This window comes from Phoenix dactylifera, chromosome 16 (genome assembly GCF_009389715.1).
Source record: "Phoenix dactylifera cultivar Barhee BC4 chromosome 16, palm_55x_up_171113_PBpolish2nd_filt_p, whole genome shotgun sequence".
In the NCBI taxonomy this organism is placed as follows: domain Eukaryota; kingdom Viridiplantae; phylum Streptophyta; class Magnoliopsida; order Arecales; family Arecaceae; genus Phoenix; species Phoenix dactylifera.
In genome coordinates this window covers 10,515,461-10,536,718 of record NC_052407.1, presented here as the reverse complement: position 1 = coordinate 10,536,718, position 21,258 = coordinate 10,515,461, and the positions used below count along the sequence as shown (strand labels likewise).

At 38.8% G+C, this 21,258-nt stretch overlaps 3 protein-coding genes across 4 annotated transcripts; 2 read left to right on the top strand and 1 right to left on the bottom strand.

Annotated features, from left to right (window-relative positions):
• Nucleotides 1-2,630: 2,630 nt before the first annotated feature.
• On the top strand, nt 2,631-4,063 carry LOC103719288 (mitochondrial import inner membrane translocase subunit TIM14-3-like). Its single transcript, XM_008808467.4, has 3 exons — nt 2,631-2,901; nt 3,193-3,371; nt 3,482-4,063. Exons 1-3 carry the CDS (start codon nt 2,899-2,901, stop codon nt 3,636-3,638), a joined length of 339 nt encoding a protein of 112 aa, XP_008806689.2. The 5' UTR covers nt 2,631-2,898; the 3' UTR covers nt 3,639-4,063.
• A 980-nt stretch (nt 4,064-5,043) lies between these two features.
• On the bottom strand, nt 5,044-8,931 carry LOC103719302 (pentatricopeptide repeat-containing protein At5g66520-like). Its single transcript, XM_008808486.4, has one exon. The coding sequence runs from the start codon at nt 7,188-7,190 to the stop codon at nt 5,619-5,621; it is 1,572 nt and encodes a 523-aa protein (XP_008806708.2). The 5' UTR covers nt 7,191-8,931; the 3' UTR covers nt 5,044-5,618.
• Nucleotides 8,932-18,731: 9,800 nt separating this feature from the next.
• LOC103719287 (transcription factor JUNGBRUNNEN 1-like) lies at nt 18,732-21,015 on the top strand. Of its 2 annotated transcripts, none has more exons than XM_026809321.2 (3): nt 18,732-19,184; nt 19,872-20,164; nt 20,308-20,431. In XM_026809321.2, exons 1-3 carry the CDS (start codon nt 18,974-18,976, stop codon nt 20,338-20,340), a joined length of 537 nt encoding a protein of 178 aa, XP_026665122.1. In that variant the 5' UTR covers nt 18,732-18,973; the 3' UTR covers nt 20,341-20,431. The 2 variants fall into 2 exon arrangements, with proteins under 2 accessions (XP_026665122.1, XP_008806688.1); XM_008808466.4 differs by having other exon boundaries at nt 18,736-19,184; nt 20,261-21,015.
• Nucleotides 21,016-21,258: the final 243 nt, after the last annotated feature.

Below are 21,258 nucleotides of genomic sequence, written 5' to 3'. Positions count from 1 at the left end.
GCCCAACCCATGCCATTCTAACATCTGCTACCAAACGCCAAGTTTGTTTTAAGATCTACACTTTAGATTTCCATTTGTTGTTACAATCTAAGAGGATTATGACTGTTTCTTCTGCAGTTTGCCTCGAGTTCCATTTTGCTTAAGAAATAGAACAATATACTCTAGAAGATTATACGAAAAATATGTGCTCATTTTTCTTTTTTTTTGTTTAGAACTTGTTTGTTATCATCACAAACATATTTAAATGCCTCTATTTCCTTGTGCTGTTGTCGCAGTGTCCCAACATTTCCTTTCTCTTTGTTTGCAACCTCGTAACTATGGATTATTTTCCAGGAAAACCAAGCAAGTTGAGTTTTCTATCACCAATGAACCGTTGATTGATTCTGGTTAATTGTGTCATTAACATATAACTGGTTAGTTGCAAGGTCACTGTAGTTTGTTCATTACCTATTTCTTACTCTCCATGCAGGCTTTGACATAGAGAATTCAGCATGAGAAGTTTGCGGCCAAGGCCATGTTTCAAGCTAGAGGCACCCTGCACCTAATGTCTGTCAACCTGAAATAAGAACAATAGAAGGGTTACAACTTTGTCTGCTTCAAGTCAGCTATTTCACACCTTACACCGGCAATGGTCTCCATTTCATTACAATCCCCAACTCAAAACCTTATTCCAGTCCTGGGACACCCTGTTCCTTGCTACCACATGGACTAAATGGAGAATTTTCCTCCAAAATTCAGACAGTCCAAACAAGGTTATGAAGGCTGGAGTTGGGTGTTTTAAACAAGCTGAATCGCCTGATGTAAATTTTTTCTCTTCTCTTTCTTGTCTCCCTTCCTAGGTCATCATTGTTGTGAGGATCCGTGCGGGCGTGTGTTTAGTCCCACATCGGTTATTCGCTGGGTAGATCTTGGGTATTTATACAGGATCAAGGAACCCAAACAATACCTTCCGGCTGGCCATTTTGGGTGAGATCCTGGGTTGTTACAATTGTACCAAAGCATTTTGTGATCCCTTCATTTTCTTAATGAAGTAGGTAGAGCTTGTCTCTTCCCTTTTTGACAAAGAAAGTTATTTCACACCTGTTATGATTCTTTTGCTGAAGTTTATTTTCGGGCTTTTGTGGATTAGCTGACGCATTTTTCTTAACTTATAAACCAATTGAAACAACAACGGAACAGAGGGTTGAGGAGAGGCACAAATCTTTGAATGCAAGTTGGCTGTCGGGGAAAAAAAACAGCCCCTCGATACACAGAATAATACCATTATTTTTGCTCTGCCCTATTGTCATTGGAGCATGCCATTCATGTTGAAGTTCGAATAAAGTACTTGCTAAGGAGGTTTTTACTAAATGTGTATTCCTGTGGAACATTGGCATGAAAAATTATAAGGAGGTTCGAAAGCAAAATCTGCCATATCGGAAAGCTGAATCACATGCCAAAATTCAGGAGGTTTGTAACTTGGTTATAGACGCTTGATTGAAATCGGATAGTTTTTTGAGATCTACAACTATAAGCCGGCCCTTTGAGAGGTGGAATCAGATTAAAATTTCATCATTTGTGCCCTAAAATAGCCGATCAAATTGATACTTTCCTTTTTGGGAAAGACTTTACTTCACGTTATCTCCCAATCTATAAAGAATTAAGTGGAGACAGAAAAAAAAAAAGTTGATGTAGAAATTGAGATAAATCTTTTGTAGAATTTTACATTATTTCTTAATTATTTTTATGAGTCATATTTATTTTAGAGATATAGTTCTATTCAAACTTAGAGAGAAATTCAACTTGAATTATGTAAGGAAAGATCTCACTAGTATTATAAATAAGTACCTCAGTTTATGAAGTGTAGAGTATCGATGAAAAAAAGGAACTTAAATCCTACTTTTGCAATTTTTACATCTTTATCTAAATTTCTTTGCTGAGGTTCAAGTTTAGTAGGTTAAGTAAAATCTTTCTTCTCTCCGATCAGATCAAGTTCATAGAAAATATCAGTCCTCAATATCTGTGGGAGCCTTAGTTCATGGTTCAGACGTGCGAGCAATACAAGTAATCAAAAGAAAGGCTATCCGTGCGTCTAGTACATCAAAGGACAAAAACAAATATGGTTGCTAGTTCTTCTTTGATGGATGATGAAAGTAAGGGACATCTCATATAATTAGCAAAGAAGATTACTCAACCATAAAGATTGGTGATACCTTCAGCACAAGTACCAACAATTCCTATTGCAAAGTTGTTTCTCATGATTGGAGATGAAGATCCACCATCTAGCAAAGAGGCCAAGCAATCTACAGATGTGTAAAATCTCTCTCTTTAGCCCTTTAAAGTTGAAGCTCAAATCATGGAACTTAAAAATTTTCCACCACTAGAATATGAACCATGGGCAAAAAGCCTGGCATGTGAATCACGCCGGTGGCCTAACTCTATTAGCTGGCATGCGAATCATCATTTGAAAAAAAAAATTTGGATGTGTTTTGTAGCGGCCTCCTCATTTTTATGCCTTTTTTTTCATCGACTCTGTTGGTTGTACTTATCTTAAAGCAGTATCCAGTAAAAAAAATAAAAAAATAAAAAATAAATAAATAAAAACCGGTGGCCACGGCGAGATAGTGTTCGCTAGAAACTGCGTTCTGGCTGACCTGAAATCCGGACCACCGCCAGTTATACCGCCTTTCCTTTCTTGAAGCCCAAGCCATCGAACCCTCTACAGAAAAAACCTTTCCTTTTTCTCTTTCTTTTCTCCTCCCTGAACCGATCCTCTTTGCTCTTATTTCCTTCCTCCTTTCGTCCCCCTCCTTGCGTTGAATCTAATCTCGCTACTTCTTCTTCCCACTCCTCATTCACCAATAGGAAATTTGCTCGCCTTCCGGTCGGCTGCCTCGGCGAATAAATTGAGCTTATTTAATGGTAATCTCCTATCGTCTTTGCCCTCAGTTTTCATCCTAAATATTATGATCTTATGAACACCAGGTTAATTAATTAGTCGTTATTGCAAATGGACGAACACATGCCTCATACCCTTGTATCGTATAAGCCTGCTGCTGCTTTCGAAAATTTATTCAAATCTTTAATTTCTCCATGTTTTCATTTCACTATTGTCAGATTCTTTAGCATCTTAAAATAAGAATTGTCGGATTTTGTTGTTGATTGCTTAGTAGTTTAAATAATTTCACTTTTTTTCAATGTATTCTGGGCCAGGCAACTCCTCTAGTCACAGGATTGTCGGTTGCGGCGGCTGCGATGGGTGGTCGATGTTTGATCCGTGCATGGCAGGCGTTCAAAGCTCGCCCTGCTGTTCCCCGGGCTCGCAAGTTTTACCCTGGTGGATTCGAGAGGGAGATGACAAGGAGAGAAGCAGCCTTGATCCTTGGTGTCAGGTATCGCTTATCATATCATTACTTCTTGATCTTCTTCCATTTTGGGGCTCGAGTAATGCTTATGTTTTGCAACATTAGAATTTTTAATTTGGTCTTTTCTTTTGTCTTAGAGAGCATGCTGCATTGGAGAAGATCAAAGAGGCTCATAGGAGATTGATGCTAGCAAACCACCCTGACAGCAGAGGAAGTCATTATCTTGCTTCGAAGATTAATGAGGCGAAGGATATCTTGATTGGAAAACAAAAGGGTGGTTCATCTGTCTTTTAATTGCAACAACATTGTGTTCTGGGACTGCAACAACTTCATGGATGATTGAGGAAGGAAAGATGGTCGGTTAGAAAATTCTAACAGTGCAAAATTTTGTAGCTGTCTTCTTTGATTCGACATTCAAATTTACTACTGATGATATACTTCATACAATCAGGAGAACTTGATATGAACACTATAAACAGTGAATTCTTAATCATCTATGAGTAAGTGGCGCCCGTCGCTTGATGATTGGCAGAATCAAAATAATTTGACAACTTTGAATGATTGTTTATCCAATAAAAAGTTTCTCGACACCGTGAGTCAGGTATGTTTTCCATCCTCAATAACTTCGCTTGTCATCCATCCTCAACTTGTTCCTGTGATCCCTTTGTATTGAAACCAATTGCCTACCAGAATGTGAAGTTATGCATTTGGTGTATGAAGAATGTCTGCCTTCTACTAGTTCCTTTCTTGACCATGTTTGCAAGCTCTTTAAGCCAGTGGATTTTTAATTGGAATTTTGGATGTTCGTGGGAAAATTCTAGAAAACATGGTTATAGTAAAACATAGCTCATAATCTTTAGTAGGAAAAGGTGGTAGGAATAGGGATTGTCAATTACGTGATTGGATTGTACATATGCAATAGCCAAAATGTAGCTTTCCTTACCTTGATCATGCACCTCGAGTGAAACTGTTGGTGAACCAGAGTGTTGCTTCTTGGACTGCAATGTTGTTGAATGGTATCATTAGAGAAAAAATTGGGTGATGGAAACTTGTTAAGTACAATGGAGAAGAATCCAGTTAAACTTGATGTTAGAGGAAGGGTCGGACATTTCGGAGTGCTAGCAATATGATGTGAAGGTGCCAGAGTTTAGTAACAATGTTATGTGCTTGGTGCTGGTCTAGAGAGAAACAAAGAGAAGGAAGTAACCTAGAATTTTTGTTGAACAGACAGGAAACAGGTGATGATGAAAGTACTGCAAAATAACTTGTGGACACTTCCAGGCAACTTTACCTTCTCTAAATTTCAATATGTGCTTGCATGCAAGTCAATTCCAGACTGCTGAGTTTGATTCATTCATGGAGGCAGAGAAAGGTTCATTGGGATTATTTGATACAACATGGGGTTGGTTTCGCACATTTGATAAAGAAGAATATGATCGATCCAGGTGCTAGATCGTTAGTTGAGTTTGAAATGCCTTCAGGACAGAACTAATGTTTAATATATATACACATTAGAATATGAGAGATCCAAGTGAGATCTCTAGTTGAGTTTGAAATGCCTGCAAATGAACAACTGATATTGATATTCTTCTCTTTCAGAAATGAAGCAACTGTCCAAACGATCACAAAAGGCGAGTTTGACGAACAACTCTAAATGTAGTCTATGACACAAGTTGTTCTTTTTCACAAATGTCCTTCCTTTAATATCCTGTAAAATAGTATAAACAAAATATTTTTTTGATCCTCTCAAACACTTTTTTTACATTAACACTTATTATTTGCTGAATCTAAATCGAAAAAGTTCGAAAAGTCTCAACCTATCCATTTGGGATCAATTTCTCATCCTCCAAGATGAAGCTTATCCTACTTCACAACTTTCATCTAGTTCATCTGTCTGCACAACTATATCACATAATTACAGGAGGAAATATTTATAATTTTGAGCACATTCTAGAAATTTATAAGCCACTTCAAATACCCTGAAATGCTGAATCTAAAACATGAATCACCTCCAGCGATGCTCATTAGTCATTCTAGGAGCATGATGCTTCTTAAACCTGTAAAAGTTGTGTCTATGTCGTATGATTCTCTCCCTGGTGGCTCTTAGAAACCAGTTTGGTTATGGGCGAGCTCCTTGTTTTAATCAGATAACTCAGCCCCTTCTCTACCATTTCATGCAATTCCATTAGTAACTGCAATGTGTTCGTTACCAAACTCTCTTCTCAAGGTTGACAAAGCATCTCTCATAATGAACTCATTGGCTGTTCAATTCTACTACTCTATGAAACTACACCCCGTCTCTTTCTTGGCCCCCATCTCTTCCATTACCCTCCTCATGCCCCCTGCATCATCCCATTGACCATTAACTGCATACATGTTAGCCATTAAGACATACCGACCTCCATCGTATGGTTCCAAAGAGATCAAACGCTTCCCGACTCGCTCCCCCACCTCTATTTTATCGTGTGTCCGACATGCCGACATCAGTGCACCCCACTGCGATGCCTGTGGCTCCATTGGCATGCTAAGTAAGACCTCTTCAGCCTCCTCCACCTGACCTGCTCGGCCTAAAAGATCAGCCAAGCACCCATAGTGCTCTCTGTGTGGCTCAACACCATACTCTCTCATGGACTCAAATATCTTCTTCCCATCCTCAACCATTCCAGCATGGGTGCATGCACACAGAGCTGCAATGAACGTCGACTCATTTGGTATTATCCCCCTCTCCTTCATCGTCCCAAATAGCTCGAGCGCACGCTCTCCATGGCCGTGCATTGCAAGCCCGCTGATCATCGCATTCCATGACACAACATCCCCGCTGCGGACTTTATCAAATACCTTCAAAGCTTCATCTATACACCCACATTTGCAGTACATGTCCACTAGAGCAGTCTCAAGTATCACATTGTCCTCCCTCACAAGACCACTCCTGTCGATGTAGCGGTGGATCCTGCACCCCTGATCGAGCACGCCTAACTGAGCGCAAGCCTTCAAAACACTGACCAAAGTCACCACATCAGGCTTCATCCTCTCAGCCTGCATCTCATCAAACAACCTCAAGGCCTCGGAGAAATCCCCATTCCTCACACATCCGTCGATCATGGCGCTCCAAGAAACCAAGCTTCTCTCAGGCATTCTTTCAAATAGCTCTCTTGCAGTTAGCATTTCTCCGTTCTTCCCATAGCCCGAGATCAAAGTATTCCAGGAGATCAAATCCAAGTTCCGGCTCCTATCAAACAAGAGGCGAGCCTCTGCCAAGCGGCCCATGGCGCAGTACATATTCAACAGAGAATTCTTAACGACAATTATGTCCTCCACTCCGCACTTGAGAACTTGGCCATGGACTTCCTTTCCTAAGCCGATAAGCATTCCGGCATTACCACCATCAATGCAAGCCTTTACAAGGAGGGCGAAGGTGTAGGTGTTCGGCGGGGCTCGGCTGGCCCGCATGCAGAAATAGAAGGCGACGGCGGAGTCGGGCAAGCCACGGTCGGCGTGGCCGGCGATCATGGCGTTCCAGGTGTAGACATCGGGCCGGTGTAGTGCATTGAAGACCGCGGTGGCGTAACGGAGGTCGGCGGCGGGGCCGGGGCGGAGGAGGAGTTGGATGACACGGCTGGCGGCGAAGGGGTCGCGGATGAGACCGGAGGTGATGGCGTGGGCGTGGAGGGTTCTGGGGTCTGTGTGGGGGTGGGCATGGAGTGATTCAATGAGAGGGAGGATCGGGTGGTCTGGGATGAATCTTGGGAGGGGGTTGGGGTCGGAGGCGAAGGTGGATTTGAAGAGGGTGGAGAGGGGTTTGAGGTGGGCGATTGTGAGGGGTTTTTGGATGTGGGAGGATTGCATGGAGGTTGGTAGTTTTGGCGCAAGTGGCTGCTATATTTATAGGGTTCAAATTTGAGTGTACCAACGGATAGCAAGAGACTTGGTCCTTTCTTGGGGGGGCCTCCAAAAAAACAAGGTAGAGTGGATTAGCTAAAGGGCCTTGTGATGCCCGGAAGAAGAGGAGGAAAGAAAATGTGATCGACGGTCTTTCATCTCACGACCGGTGAAAGTTGGTTGAATAATTCGATGAAAGAAGCACATTCACCAGCCTTTATCCCAACCTTAGGGATATGCTTTATATGTGATTAATCTTTTTTTGAAAAAAAGATACCGAAAGTATAGATATGAATATGGATATAAATCGGATAGTTGTCTATCAATATCCATTTTTCTTTAACAGATATGAATACAGATATAGATATTAGTCGGATGCTCAAATTTTATCTATATGCAGATAGATTCGGATACAAAAACCGATTCGGATGAATATTACCCAATCCACTTTCACCCCTACATTATAGAGATCGATGATCCCAAATAGCTTCTCCGGCAATAGCTTAATTTTCACCATGGGTTCGAGGAATCCAAGGAAGATGGTGGTGGCGTTGCGGATGATGTTAGCGAATCAGGACTCACGAATGGAATTGGAGCTTGCAAAGATGTGGTCATAGAGGATCCGCTCTTTGGAGAAAAGCGTCTTGAGGGCGACAGGGGCAGTGCCTAGCTAGGGGGGATCTTGAGGTCGAGGACCCCCCAATCAAGCTTTTGGATCTGGGATTGGGGAGGGCTTTTGGAAACCAAGGCGTTAAAGGCCCTCATCGATGATGGATTTGCAAAGGGTATTGTGGATCCGAGGCAATAGAGGCCTCCATTGGCAATCATAGCCTCAGCTATGGTTCAGAGGCCCACCAAGGCGATGGTAGAGGCCCACTCGACATGGCTAATGGACTCGCCAACAGCGTAGACCTTATTGTTGTTGAAGGCCTCAATGCCATTGGAGATGGCATGGGTGGAGGAGGATATGGATTCATGGGTGGAGGAAACATTGGAGAAGGCACCGAAGCTTGACCTCTATCCACTACTTGCTTTGAGATCTGTGCCAATGGATAAACGATGGAGTTTATCTGTTAGTTAAAGGTGATCCAACATGCTAGTAGGTGATCCAAGGAACATGTTGACATCTGTGTGGTAGGTGATCCAATGATGGCACCGCGCATAAAAATATGTATCCTTCTTTTGCATGAAAGATACATCCGGTTGCGTAATACTATATATGAACTATCTGAATTGAATTCTTTCTCGATCCATTAATGATGTTAGAGTGCAAATAGATAGTTGGACCATACTGCAATAAAAGATAAGCTACAGTATCTAATTGAAACATTCTAAAAATTTGGGATGAATTATTTCTCGCACAAATTTGAAGGGACATCTTTGTGATTTTTCTTATTTTTATCATTTTTAAAAATTAAAAAAATATTACTTTCATTATTTCTAAAATAAGAAACTCATATGTTCACCAGTGCCACTAACACCATCTCCATGACCGCCATCATCATATCCATCACCACCACCATCATTGCTACTATCAATGCCGTCATTGTTTCAACCACCACCGCTATTCTCACCATCGTTGCCGCTACCACCATCGCCATAATCATTGTTTCCATCATACCCACCACCTCTTCCGCACTACTGCTACCACCACGACCTCTAACATACCACCACCATCACATTATTTTTGCATTTACTATCACTACTGCCATCGTCACATTGCTGACCCTCCCCATGGTGGTCTCCATTGTCTTCACCATCTCAACCATCATCATCATATTTATATTTTTAAAATTTAAAAATAAAATAAAATAAATATTTTTATTTTTGAAAATAAGAAAAAAAAATAAAAGTGATGCCAAAAATTTATTTTCTATTTTTGGACTAATAGCTGTACAAACCTGACTGCTTTTACCATCTCAAAGGCTTCTTTAAAATTTGCAGCAACCAAAGACTAGAAAGCGCAGGAGTCTGGCTCTCAATTACAATCCCCAACCAACAACTTGTCCCATCCCAAGTCTACTCTGGGTCATACGAACTGGTTATAATGTAAATGCCATAAATGCTCGTAGAATTGTTGTGATCCAAAGCCCCTCACAGATAGCAAAAGGCCAGGGAAGGGGCCAACCTTTGCGCATGGCCATGACCACCATAGCATGGTCTAAATGGATGGCTAAGTTGATGCGAGGACAGGAATGAGTGCGTCCAAAAGAGGATTCCTCAGTGGGGTCAGAATACCTACATTAACCCTAATATTTGTCTTCTTGTCTATATCCCAAAAGTCTCTTGCGATTCCTGGGCACCCTCCAAAAGCTAACGGCTATTTTTGTTTTGTCCAAGTAGGAGAAATCAGCAAAGCTTTTAAGGTGTTTTGACTGCATGCAAGTTTTAGCAGTCTTCTTTCCAATATGGAGGCAAATTGGACCAAGAAGTGCGACTGAGCACTCCTTTCTTACATTAGCATGACTTGTGACCGTGGTCCAAACCTGCCAAGTGTTTCTATGGAGGCTAGAAGGTTGGACTTCATCAAGGTTCGGATTGTATCTTCCGTGCAAAATAAACCGTTGGATGGCATAATTGCCGCTTCGAGATCTATGCGGACAGATAGAGGGAAGAAGATCGATCATTCTTTTATGCGAAAGAACAACCGGATCCTTTTCATCAGCCCCTACTTTTTCTTCCCTTTTAAGCCTTTGGGTGTGTGTGCCTTTTATGGCTTTATCAGCATGATATCCCTCTCATCAAGATTTATGAGATATGGTCTAAAGAGGAGTGCTAGAAAAACGCCACACCAGTGATAGTCCCTTTGCCTGAGTCTTCCAACCAAAAGTAACCCAATTTGAAAATAAGTTGCCATCTGCCGTCCCAAAACTATTAAACTTGAATGCATGAAATCCCAATTCAACTAGTGTATTTGATCAGTCGGTCGGGTCAAGCTTAGGTCATGTAGTTTTCACTGTTAATGTACCACCAATCCTTTTCATCAAGCTAACCTTGTTCCCAATTTAGGAGGCCTTCAACATTGGCTAGCACTGAGGGAGAAAGACTGACCAGGCCTCTTAATTAGGGGAAAACCAAGTCAACTAATAATACATCAACCTCCAATCCTTGCTTCCAAGACAAGAAGAAGAAAATAAGGGGATAAAAAGTACAAGTTTGATAAACTCAAACAAGATCCACCTTTTTGGGATGAAGATCTTGGCAGCCCTTGAAAGCAACAATGACGCTCACCAGATCATCAGGAGAGCACAAGATGAGCATGTGTAGTTTCTGGTTTAATTACACCAACTAAGTATGCTGAAATTCTGAAACGTTGAGGACTCAAGGTTGGCTCAACTATAGCCAAGGAGAATAGCAAGTTACCTAAACAACTTGAGAAATTTGTTTGGTCACATTAAATTACATTCATGTTACTCCTTAATGCAACCAATTCATATCTCAAGAGAGACCAACATGCATCTCGAGTTAGATCAGATAATATTTACAATCAATCGCTATGTTCGGTTGATAGCAGCAAAGCCATTTTTCAATGATTCATGCATGAATTTACATGGAAATAATGAAATACTTTTGGAGGCACTTTATTTCCTCATAGTGTCTAAGTGATTCAAGAGGTTCATCTAACCGGCCGTGGACTAATTTGGCCAGTGTGGGTAGATTTGCACAAGCTTTAGCAGCAAGATCTACTATTTCTATGGCTCATCAAGTACTAAAACTTCAAAGTCAAAGTCAAAGCTGGCGTACGAGCTGAAATTTAACTTTTATCCAAATTTCAACACATTTTAATATTATTATTATTTTATAATTTGTATCTTCTTTTGATTAGGAGAGAAATCCAATCCGACTTGAATTGGATTTCACTAGCATAAAAGAAAAAAAAAAAAAAAGACAATTGTTGTCCTCTTCTAACTAAAAAAAGAATCCAATTGAATTAAAGAAAGAGGACTTCTATAAAATAGTAGAGAACTTAACCCTCCTACTCCAACATGATATCTATTTGTCAAAATAGGGAGTTATTTGAAACACCTCCCTCCATGGATGAATAACCATGATAAGTTGCCAAAGCTGAGGGTCCTTTTTCTAATTTTGCCAATATTTTTGGGCAAATGTATTTTGGCGGTTGGCCAGACATTGTTTTAGACGTCACGCTTTATGAATAACCAGCACGGCATATTCTTTTCTTGTAAAAATATTAATTGATATTGTTGTTTTTATAGTTACAATATATAAGGAAATAGATGAGTATAAAAATTGTAACTTTAGTTATCATCATCCTTATTGTTGTTGCTGTTAAGTATTAGAAAAATAACTGAAACTATTTAATTTTTCCGATTACGAGTGAAAACTAAGGAAAAGCAGTTTGTCTCCTTGAGCATAGAATCATTAGTCATCATAATATAGGGTAAAAAAAAAGAAATAAAAAGAAAAGGCCTTTAGCCTAACCATCGAATCTCCACAACAAAGGCATGCAATATGCCCCTTTGTACTCCAACCAGATAAATTAGCATATACAGGAAAATCATTGATTGTCCATATAAGAGCTGCACGCAACTGGAATGTTTGATCAGTGAAAGCATCAAATGCTTCAATACGCTGTCATAACTTTTTTAATTCATCTATTTAAGGCTGCAGAAAAATATCTATATCATTACCTGGGCCTTTATCATCGGGAATTACCATTGATAGAATGAGTGAAGATTGATTTATACACATCCATGGAGACAAATTATATGGAACCAAAACAACTGGCCAAATGCTATATGTAGAACTCATCGTTCGAAATAGATTAAATCCATCAGTAGCCAAACCCAGCCTAACACTGCGAACATCATATGCAAATTCGTGATGCCTATTATCTAATACTTTTTCATGCTAAACTATCCGCTGGATGTTTTAACATTCCATTTCTTATATGGCCTTCATCATGCCATCTTATCGAAAAAGCCGTCTTTGATGATGCATATATTCTTTTCAATCTAGGTATTAGAGAAAAATACCTCAAAATTTTAGCCGATTTTTTTTTAGTCTGTGCAGCATCCACTGCATTCGATAAATCATGCTCGTCTTCATTTTGTTTATTCCATCGTGAAGATCTATATATTCGGTACGAATCTTCATTAATATTTTTACCATGGTATAAAATGCAGTCATTTGGACAACTGTATATCTTCTTATATCCAAGATTCAATTCTTTTACTAGTTTTTTGGCTTTATAAGAAGATGATGGCAAAGTAACACCTTCTCAAAATGTATCCTTTAATAATTGAAGAAGTATAGTAAAAGACTTGCTAAACCATCCATTCAAATATTTCAAATGGACTATATGCACCAGAAAAAAAAATCTTGGTAAAATTCGTACAACTTGGATATGGTTCTTTATTATAATCTTTCAGCAAGTTATGGTACCGAGTTGTATTATCTTCAGAGTCTATAGGTTCTTTAATATATGTAGATTCAGTAACAGTATGCTCATCACCTATTGGAGCTCCTTCTTGCTTTTCACTGAAATCTGTTAAATTTTCAATATTATATTCAAGAGCATTTTTGAGTAAGCCCCTCATATCATCTTATACAACAGGATTTCTGTCCGTGTTACTAGATCCAATACTAGCAGTATTTCCATAATTAAGGGTTGGTTATATGAAGATGACAATTTAGATTCTTCATGAAATATCCATTCTGTATAACCCTTCAGAAAACCATTCCATACTAAATATTTTTCAACATTCTTTTGGAGCGATAGCAAAATAATTTACATATTTTTGACATGGACAAAAAATATTTTCATTCATTTCAGATTTCTCAAAAGCAAATTTAACGAAATTCTGAACTCCATTCAAATATTCGGCACTGGATCTCGACTTATTGATCCAACTTTTATCCATTCTATTAAAATACTGATAGAACTGCAACTAATATAAAAAACATAATAAACAAAATTAGGGTATGAATCACCAATACGAACTCATGGTATAAAAATAACTATGCTGGCTCAAAAGTGAGACAACATGTTTGATTTTGCATTGGAGCTGCCTTCCGAGGCATAAATAAGATATGGGACATGTACTTCAATAACCTACTTCCAAGATTGGTTAAACAAAAGAAAATTGAGGCCCCTAATGTTTCCTTAAAATAACAAGGGAGGAAGGAAGCGTTTGTAGTTTATGACAAGGCAAGCGTTTTTTTATTGAAGCACTAATTTGAGTAAGCTTTAGGTGATGGGCTTCCTGCCCACTATTTGAAGTGATTCAAGAGCAGTTCTATGCGTTTTTAATTTTGTCTCCTACTTTTTTGATATAATTCCGCTGAGAGTGCTTCCCGTTCCTTTAATGAAAACAAGAGTGAAAGTTAAAGTTTTAAGTTAACAAACAATGTTCTTCTATTTGTATACAATAGAAAGCCATCTGCCAGGCTTTGTTTTCTCCCCTTTTTTTTTCTCTTTATCTAGAGATGAGATGGGAAAACTTTAGCTTTATTGCTGGCTCTTTATTTACTTGCCTTGAGTCTGGTCTTGATATGTGGATTATTTTTTTTCATGTATCAAGAATTTGGTTTTGTTCGAAAAAGCCAAAACCATTCTCCCCGAAGTGAATGTATAACGTGTAATTTTCTGAAGCAGGGCCACCATTATATTGTCACTGATGACAAAGAAAGCCCGAACTGTGGTCGGTATTTGATGATTTAAAATTAATTTTGTGTGCATGCTTGTGATATTAATGTGTAGAAGTTAGTGAACTGAAACTATGCATCAATCAATGAATTGTACACTTATGTTTAGTTAAATTCAACATCAATGAATCTATGAAAAATAAACGAAAGAAAGGATCAACATATTTGACCATTAAGCTATCTTAAAAGTGACCCATCCATCGAATCATCAAGTAAAAATGCACAAAGGGTCCTGGATTTTATGCACCAGATCCAGAGTAATAACATCCAAAAATAAAAAAAGAAATAAAAAATATCTTCAAGCAATGCTATAACCGTAAAAATCCTAATCCAATACCTTCTACGGATCCACAAAAACAAAAATCCAATAAAAGGTTTCTTCCCAAATGATCAAACACAAGGGGGATTCAATCAAACATACCAAGAATCTGATCAAACCAAACGAAATCAAGGGGTCACCACGGGTACTAAAGGGGAAGAGAAAGGAGAGAAGATGAGAATCAAAAAATCGAAAGAATATAATACCACTAGGGCTCTCCCGGTTGGTGCCACAGAGGAGGGAGGAGGAGAGGAGGTTGCGGACGTGCAGTCGCTCGGCGCTGGAGAGGAAAGAGGAGGAGAGGAGCTTGGCGTCGAACGTTGCTCGGTGCTGGAGAGGACAAGGGTAGCTAGGGCATCGACCGAGAGAGGATGACTGAGGAGAGGGGGCTGGGCGAGTGTTAAAACAAGAAGAAAACAAAGAGGAGAAGGAGGCTTACCTTAGACGAGGGCGAGGTCGATGGCAGCAGGGAAGCGAAATCTTCGATCATCGATCAAGGCTCGGGATAGAGGTGAGAGATTAATATTGGCAGCTAGGGCATCGACCGAGAAAGGATGAGGAAAGGGGGCCGGGCGAGCAGTTGTGAAGGTTTTAGGTCCATTTTTTTAACGACGCTTTTAAGCATTGTCATTTTTGAAGATTTTCCGACGCTTCCCCCTAGCGTCGGCTAAATTTGACACTGAGCCAAACTTTTCCGATGCTTCCCTCTAGCATCGAAAAAAAAGAGTCGGAAAACTCAGATTTGCTATAATGGAAGAAGAAGCTTTAGGCGTCACTTGATTATTATATAACCTATTACCAGTTGATCTCTATCACATGTCGTTTAAATTTTTCTATTTTTTCTAAGTGATTTCTTGTTTGATACCTGCTTTGTTTATGTCCAATGCTCATAGTAATAGAAGAAATAAAAATATAGATGGAGAATTTGGGGATAAGTTGGCATAGCGATGGCATAACTATTTGACCCCAAGAACTTGGAGATGAGCATTGTAGGCATGTGATATTATTGGCAGAGTACTTACTCCTACCAATCAATGCTCAACTCATCTTATGTGGCAGTCAAAGATTAATGCAGCACACATGATATATATATATATATATATATATATATATATATATATAGGTGTGTGCCATGTGAGAATTGGACCATTGAGCAAGGATTGAGTGAGAGCAACAACTAGAATGGTAAGCATTTTCCATAGAAAATTAAATAAACTCTTGACCATCATGCAGGAGCCATAAAAGATGCATATGTTGTTTGTCGGTTCGAAACATAGAAGGATAGATGAAAATTTAAATACGTACCAAACAAATACCTCAGCTACTGACCTATATTCTCACAAAATTCGGGTTGATGGCTTTGGCTTCTATGAGATCATTATATTTTTTCAAGAGGATAGGCCGCCATATTTGACAGTCTAAATTGTCAAAATGATGAGCCCTTATGTTCATAGTTCTCTTCTTTTCTTTTTTTCCTTATTCAAGACATTGGAATAGATTGATTGACTAGCTCAGGCTTCATCTGTTCCCACGAATTTGTTCTCCCCCTTCATCTATTTTTGGTAGGCAATCTTCTGTAGTTTGGAAATCTTTTTGTGATGAACATATAAAGTTGGATGGGTTATGTGATAGAAAAAGAGAAGATGTTTTCATAAAAAATATGATTGGGGGAAATGCATGATATCGTATTCATCTACTCAACTTAGGTCTATTTGGACTTTTTTTTTTCAAGAATATAGTTTATTTGGACTTGACTCAGTCAATTTAAGTTCAAGTGAACATTAGCTATTTTGAGTAGAACCTTTAAACTCATATCTTTGGTCTAAATTTCTTCTATCTAGATCATCTGCAACCTCAATTAAACCTCTTAGATGCCTATCATGAAAATCCTCTAGTAGGTTTCATCCTTATTTTTTCAATTGTTTTATTTGTGTTCTTTTATTATTCTAGAGCAAAGCTTAATTTGGATTTGACCATAACCAATTGGTTCGAGAGAGCTTATATCTTTGGAGTAGGCTGCTAATAAATTATTTAAATTGCCAATGCAAATTTTAAGACAACCGAAATTGGACATATTCTAGGGCAAATTTATAGAACAACCAATGTGCATGCCCGGCCTTTTAATTTTATCAACATGACATAGGATGCCTCGACGATGATATTAAAAAGAAATATTCCATGACCCAATTGATCTCGAGTTCACACAAAAAAAAATATATACAAAACACTATTTCATAAACCTACCTCATAAAATGTTTTTTCCTAGATTTGTTTCTGTCCGAAAGAAAATGTGAAAGACCTTAAACATAAAAAACTTTACAAGTTCTACCTTGTGTGCATAAATTTTATTTTAAGTAATTTTTTCAACATGTTCCTATATAAAGATTTCATTAACCATTCGTAAGTAAATTTTAGATAAGATATTAAAATCAAAGCATGTTAATATTTGAATATATTTCTTGCGAGGTGTTCTAAACTTTAAAGTTACAAAAGAAATTGATGTTTCAATGAAATTTCAACATATCCACAGTTCTTTCTTGGGGAGGAGGATGAGAATTTAGATCTTACTTGCTTTTTTTGGGTTGAACCTTAAATTCAAAGATTATCTAGTTATAATATTTTGTTGTTAAGGAATGTCGACGTCAAGAACAATCCCATGTCAAAAGGATCATAAAGGCGGCGGTTCTTTTTGGATTTGGCGTGGACATCAATATATTTACTGGAAGCAATTTTTTCTTCATCCACCTCATGATAATTATAGATATTTTAATCTTATGTATATCATAAAAAAAAATGTTTGAGATTAGTTTGAATCGTGTATTTCTTGCCTGCTAGTTCTTAATTTATATACCTCTGTCTGTTGTTTTAAATTATTAAAATTACTCTAGTTCATAAATTGTTCTTGTTATCTATAATGTTGTGTTTAATCATCTCTTGATATTTTAAATAGCAGTCATTTAAGTTTTAGTTTTGTCACTAGATATGTTTGCGATAGGATTGATGCATAACTATGATGAGGCTGGATGGCTTAGTCATGATCTGATTCATATTACAATGTGTTTGTCTATGAATGTATTAATATTAAAATCTGTTTAATGATAGTCATTTGATATTTCTTTTCCATGGTCCTCACATGACTTTTTTTTTCTTTTGCTTGAAAGTTATGCAAGCAGTGGGTTACATATTTGAGGGACCTACGTAAATAATCTTATTTTTCTAAATATTAGTCAAAACCGGATTTAATCCCTAGCCTTTGGTTGAATTATCAAAAGAATATTTTTATTGATACCTTAATTCCCTCATTTTTATAATAACATATTAAATTATTTTTTCTCTCATTACATTTCTTCGTCCCTTTCACCATGGCTAAGTTTTCTGTAGGTATTTAAGGTATCTATATTGGCTCAATTTTTTTCAACATAAATTTCAATGGTTGTATGAGTGATGACAGCAGCAAAGGAGGTGCCGTGTTCTCTTTGGCTGGGGGAGGAGGACTTATCCGGAGCGCTTCAGAAATTATTATCACTTTCTTAAGTGTATCCGTACCTGCCATGTATGATATATCTGCTTTAGCAAAAAAAAAAGAGGTGTCGTGTTTGTGATTAGAAGCTCTAATTCTCGTCTCATTACTGTTGGCAAGAGTCAAATGCATGACACCACTATCTTTAAAGCCGAGTTGAGAGCCACTTGGGCAGAGATCAACTATGCAAGACTTTGCTTATGAGCAAACTCATTCATCTAGAAGGTGACTCGACTATTATGATAAGATGGATCTGGAGCCAGACCGCGAGACTACCTTCTGGACGAGTTATGTCTACCATGAGACTGACAGAGTTATGAATTAGATTGTATTATTTATTACCGAGCACTCTGATGAAGTGTTGTAAGCTAGTGGTACAATCTCGCTCTCTCTATTTCGAAATATTTAGATTTTTGACTATTTTAAATGTATTATTTATATGATTCAAAGAGTCCATTGGTTGAAATGACTGGCGGTTTATGATCTTCTGACCCTGCCATGGGTGATAGACCTGAATCCTCTTGGTTTGCCCCATGGGAATGGTTAGAAATTCGGAAGGGGGATGGGGCGAATGGGTGGGGTCAGGTGGGAAGCTTCTCAAAGTTTCCTAGAATTCTAGGCACGTGGAGTGCATAAACAAGGGAAACGTCGGTATGCTGACTTGCGGAGCATTGTAATAATTAAATGCCATCGGAAACATGATACCCCACCACCTCATCAAGTGGACCCTTCTTTGCCATCCAGGCCTTATCACCATCCAATCAATGGACCCATGTACATAGAAGTCTTTTCCGACATTATTAAAGTAGGTGGCACCATCAGACGTTTCGCATCGTCTCTCACCAAGTCAAAGATCACGCTGCTTTTGGCTACGACTTTATCCCTTGCCTTCGTTACCGACCGGACTTCAGAGCACCCCACGTCACGTGCCTCGAGCGTGCGATGAGGACCATATTTTATTTTCCAACTCACACAGCCGTACAGCGCCAGATTTGGCTTTCCAAAGGTGGAAGAAGTCTTCGAGTGGAAACATACGGGAGGAGGGAGTTCAAAGATCATGACTTGGACCACGGCCAAGGCTATCGATCACCACCTTTCATGACTTCACCCATGAATGGCTTCACATTTATACCCTGAGAAGGCTGCATCCTGATCATAGACCCCATTTTATTCTTTCCGAAGCCTTGTTGCACGAATTACAGCAAACTATAGGAGGAGTGCTAGAGATTGAGATACAGAGTGATGGAGGAGAAGATGGACAGCAAGAGTGCCGGGGGTGAGCAAGAGGTAGTACGAGAAGAGGAGGATGTCGTGCTTCCAGGATTCCGGTTCCACCCCACTGATGAGGAGCTCGTTGGGTTTTATCTCCGTCGGAAGGTGGAGAAGAAGCCTCTCAGTATAGACATGATCAAGGAGATAGATATCTACAAGTATGATCCATGGGATCTTCCAAGTAAGTTGAGCTCTGATCTCCTTTCTTGATTTATATTGTATGTTCTTATGCCTCTTCAAGCTGAAATTAATGATGGGTATTAAAAATGACCTTTCCAGTTCGTCTATTTTGCGACGGGTCAATTGAATAGCTATCTCTTCTTCATAATCAGTGGGTTTTTCTTAATTAGTTTCATTTATTTTTCTATAATACGAGGAGTCAACAATATTTTTTTAATTTTCCCTCTGTATTATTGAACAAAAAAATTATATATATATGAAGCAGTATAGTTAGATAAATTTCGACTTGAGAGAGAAACCATGCATGCGAACTCGAAGTACTTGGAAGTTATGTTGGAAGATGCATGATTACATAGAAAGGAAAATTTCAGTATATATTGATCTCTTCCTCAAGCAAATAGAACATTTATTTGATCCAACTTAAGGGAATACTGGTAAGATACAGCTCATTGCAGGGAATCAAAAGTCACAGCTACATAAGATTATTCATAAGTGATGCTATAGATCGCACTGTCCATGCCAGTAATCTATATCGTTTTTCGAACTAACAAGGTTCCAAGAGTGAGATCTTAAGGTCCATTATATAGTAAAGATACTAAAGAAAATACTGATCACTGATCGAGGATTTGTTTCGAGCTTAAATTCATAAGTTTATCTTCTCTTTGTGTGTCTCATGACCTTGTAAAAGCTAGCACTGCCGGAGGGGAGAAGGAATGGTACTTCTTCTGTCTGAGGGGAAGGAAGTATAGGAACAGCATAAGGCCCAATAGGGTGACTGGTTCTGGGTTTTGGAAGGCGACCGGCATCGACAGGCCGATATACTCTGCAGGCGACGCTGGTGAATGCATCGGCCTGAAGAAGTCTTTGGTTTACTATAGAGGAAGTGCAGGAAAAGGCACCAAAACTGATTGGATGATGCATGAGTTCCGCCTTCCAGCTAGTGGCAAGAACGATGACATTTCTCCAAGCGCCCAGGAAGCTGTGAGACTTCTCGTCCTACTCTATTGATTCCTTTATTTTTTTCAATGCTTGGAGGCTCTGGAATTAGTGCCAATAGTTTTCCTCAATGTCATGTAGGAAATATGGACAATATGTCGAATCTTCAAAAGGAATATTTCCTGCAGGAAATATCCACAAGATATGAAAGCGTCAACTAGCAAGCAAATGCCAACTGACTCAGGTTCCAAAACAAGCAGCTTTGAATCTGATACCGGAGACGAATACAAGTGCTTCGGTTCCTCGAGCATTCCGCAAGGCGAAATGAAGTTGATTCCTAGTTACTATGAAGAAAAGAACCAGTTACTTGCTGGCCAATGGAACTCAGCAGCTCAGGCTCCCTTAGCAACATTGCATCCAAACATTCCGAATATGAGCACGATTGAGTTCTTCAAAGATAGCAACTGGGATGAGCTTGGAAGGATAATGGAGTTCATGCCGGATCCAAGCGCCGCTCATGAGTGTGGATACACTTAAACAGCTAAAATGTTTCTTCTTTCTAATCCCATATGTGATACTTAAGATAACACTACAGAGTAATTATTAAGTACCTCAGCTCGACTGCGGTACTCATATTGGACTAGGCTGACAGTTCTACGCCAGGTTCTAAAATAAGGATATGTATGGGAATTCTACCTGTATGAACATATAGTTTTAAGGTGTTGCTGTGGGGCCAATCAGTTTAATAGAAAGGAAAGATATTGGATTGTTCTTAATTAATTTTGTTTGATTGCTTCTTTTTTTTCTTTGAGGAACTTGGTGAATGGAATGGAATTCTCATATTCTGATGTTGATCAAATGATTGCTCTCATCTTTTCTACATATTTCATTTGTATGTTTGTGATTTTAAGTTCCAGTGAAAGAATTTAATGTACATCTGGAATTTCACACTAATTAATTGGTGTATAGTGGAAAATTTAGAATTTAGCGAATGGTTGCCTCAAAATTCTGCATTGCTGTCAGCTATCGGAACGTTGTGTATATATAATTTTAGTATGAAGGAGAAATTGAAAGAGTTTTAATGGTGACTTTGAATGCCTGGGTTGCAGGAACGAGAGTAATTACACCTAAGGGAAGTC

Bases quoted from the DNA above. Each gene is read 5' to 3' on its own strand.
- LOC103719288 (XM_008808467.4), top strand. The intron at 3,372-3,481 runs GTATCGCTTATC...CTTTTGTCTTAG, and splicing joins GCCTTGATCCTTGGTGTCAG to AGAGCATGCTGCATTGGAGA.
- LOC103719302 (XM_008808486.4), bottom strand. From the start codon at position 7,190: ATGCAATCCTCCCACATCCAAAAACCCCTCACAATCGCCCACCTCAAA.
- LOC103719287 (XM_008808466.4), top strand. From the start codon at position 18,974: ATGGAGGAGAAGATGGACAGCAAGAGTGCCGGGGGTGAGCAAGAGGTA. The intron at 19,185-19,871 runs GTAAGTTGAGCT...ACCTTGTAAAAG, and splicing joins TGATCCATGGGATCTTCCAA to CTAGCACTGCCGGAGGGGAG. The intron at 20,165-20,260 runs GTGAGACTTCTC...AATGTCATGTAG, and splicing joins CTCCAAGCGCCCAGGAAGCT to GAAATATGGACAATATGTCG.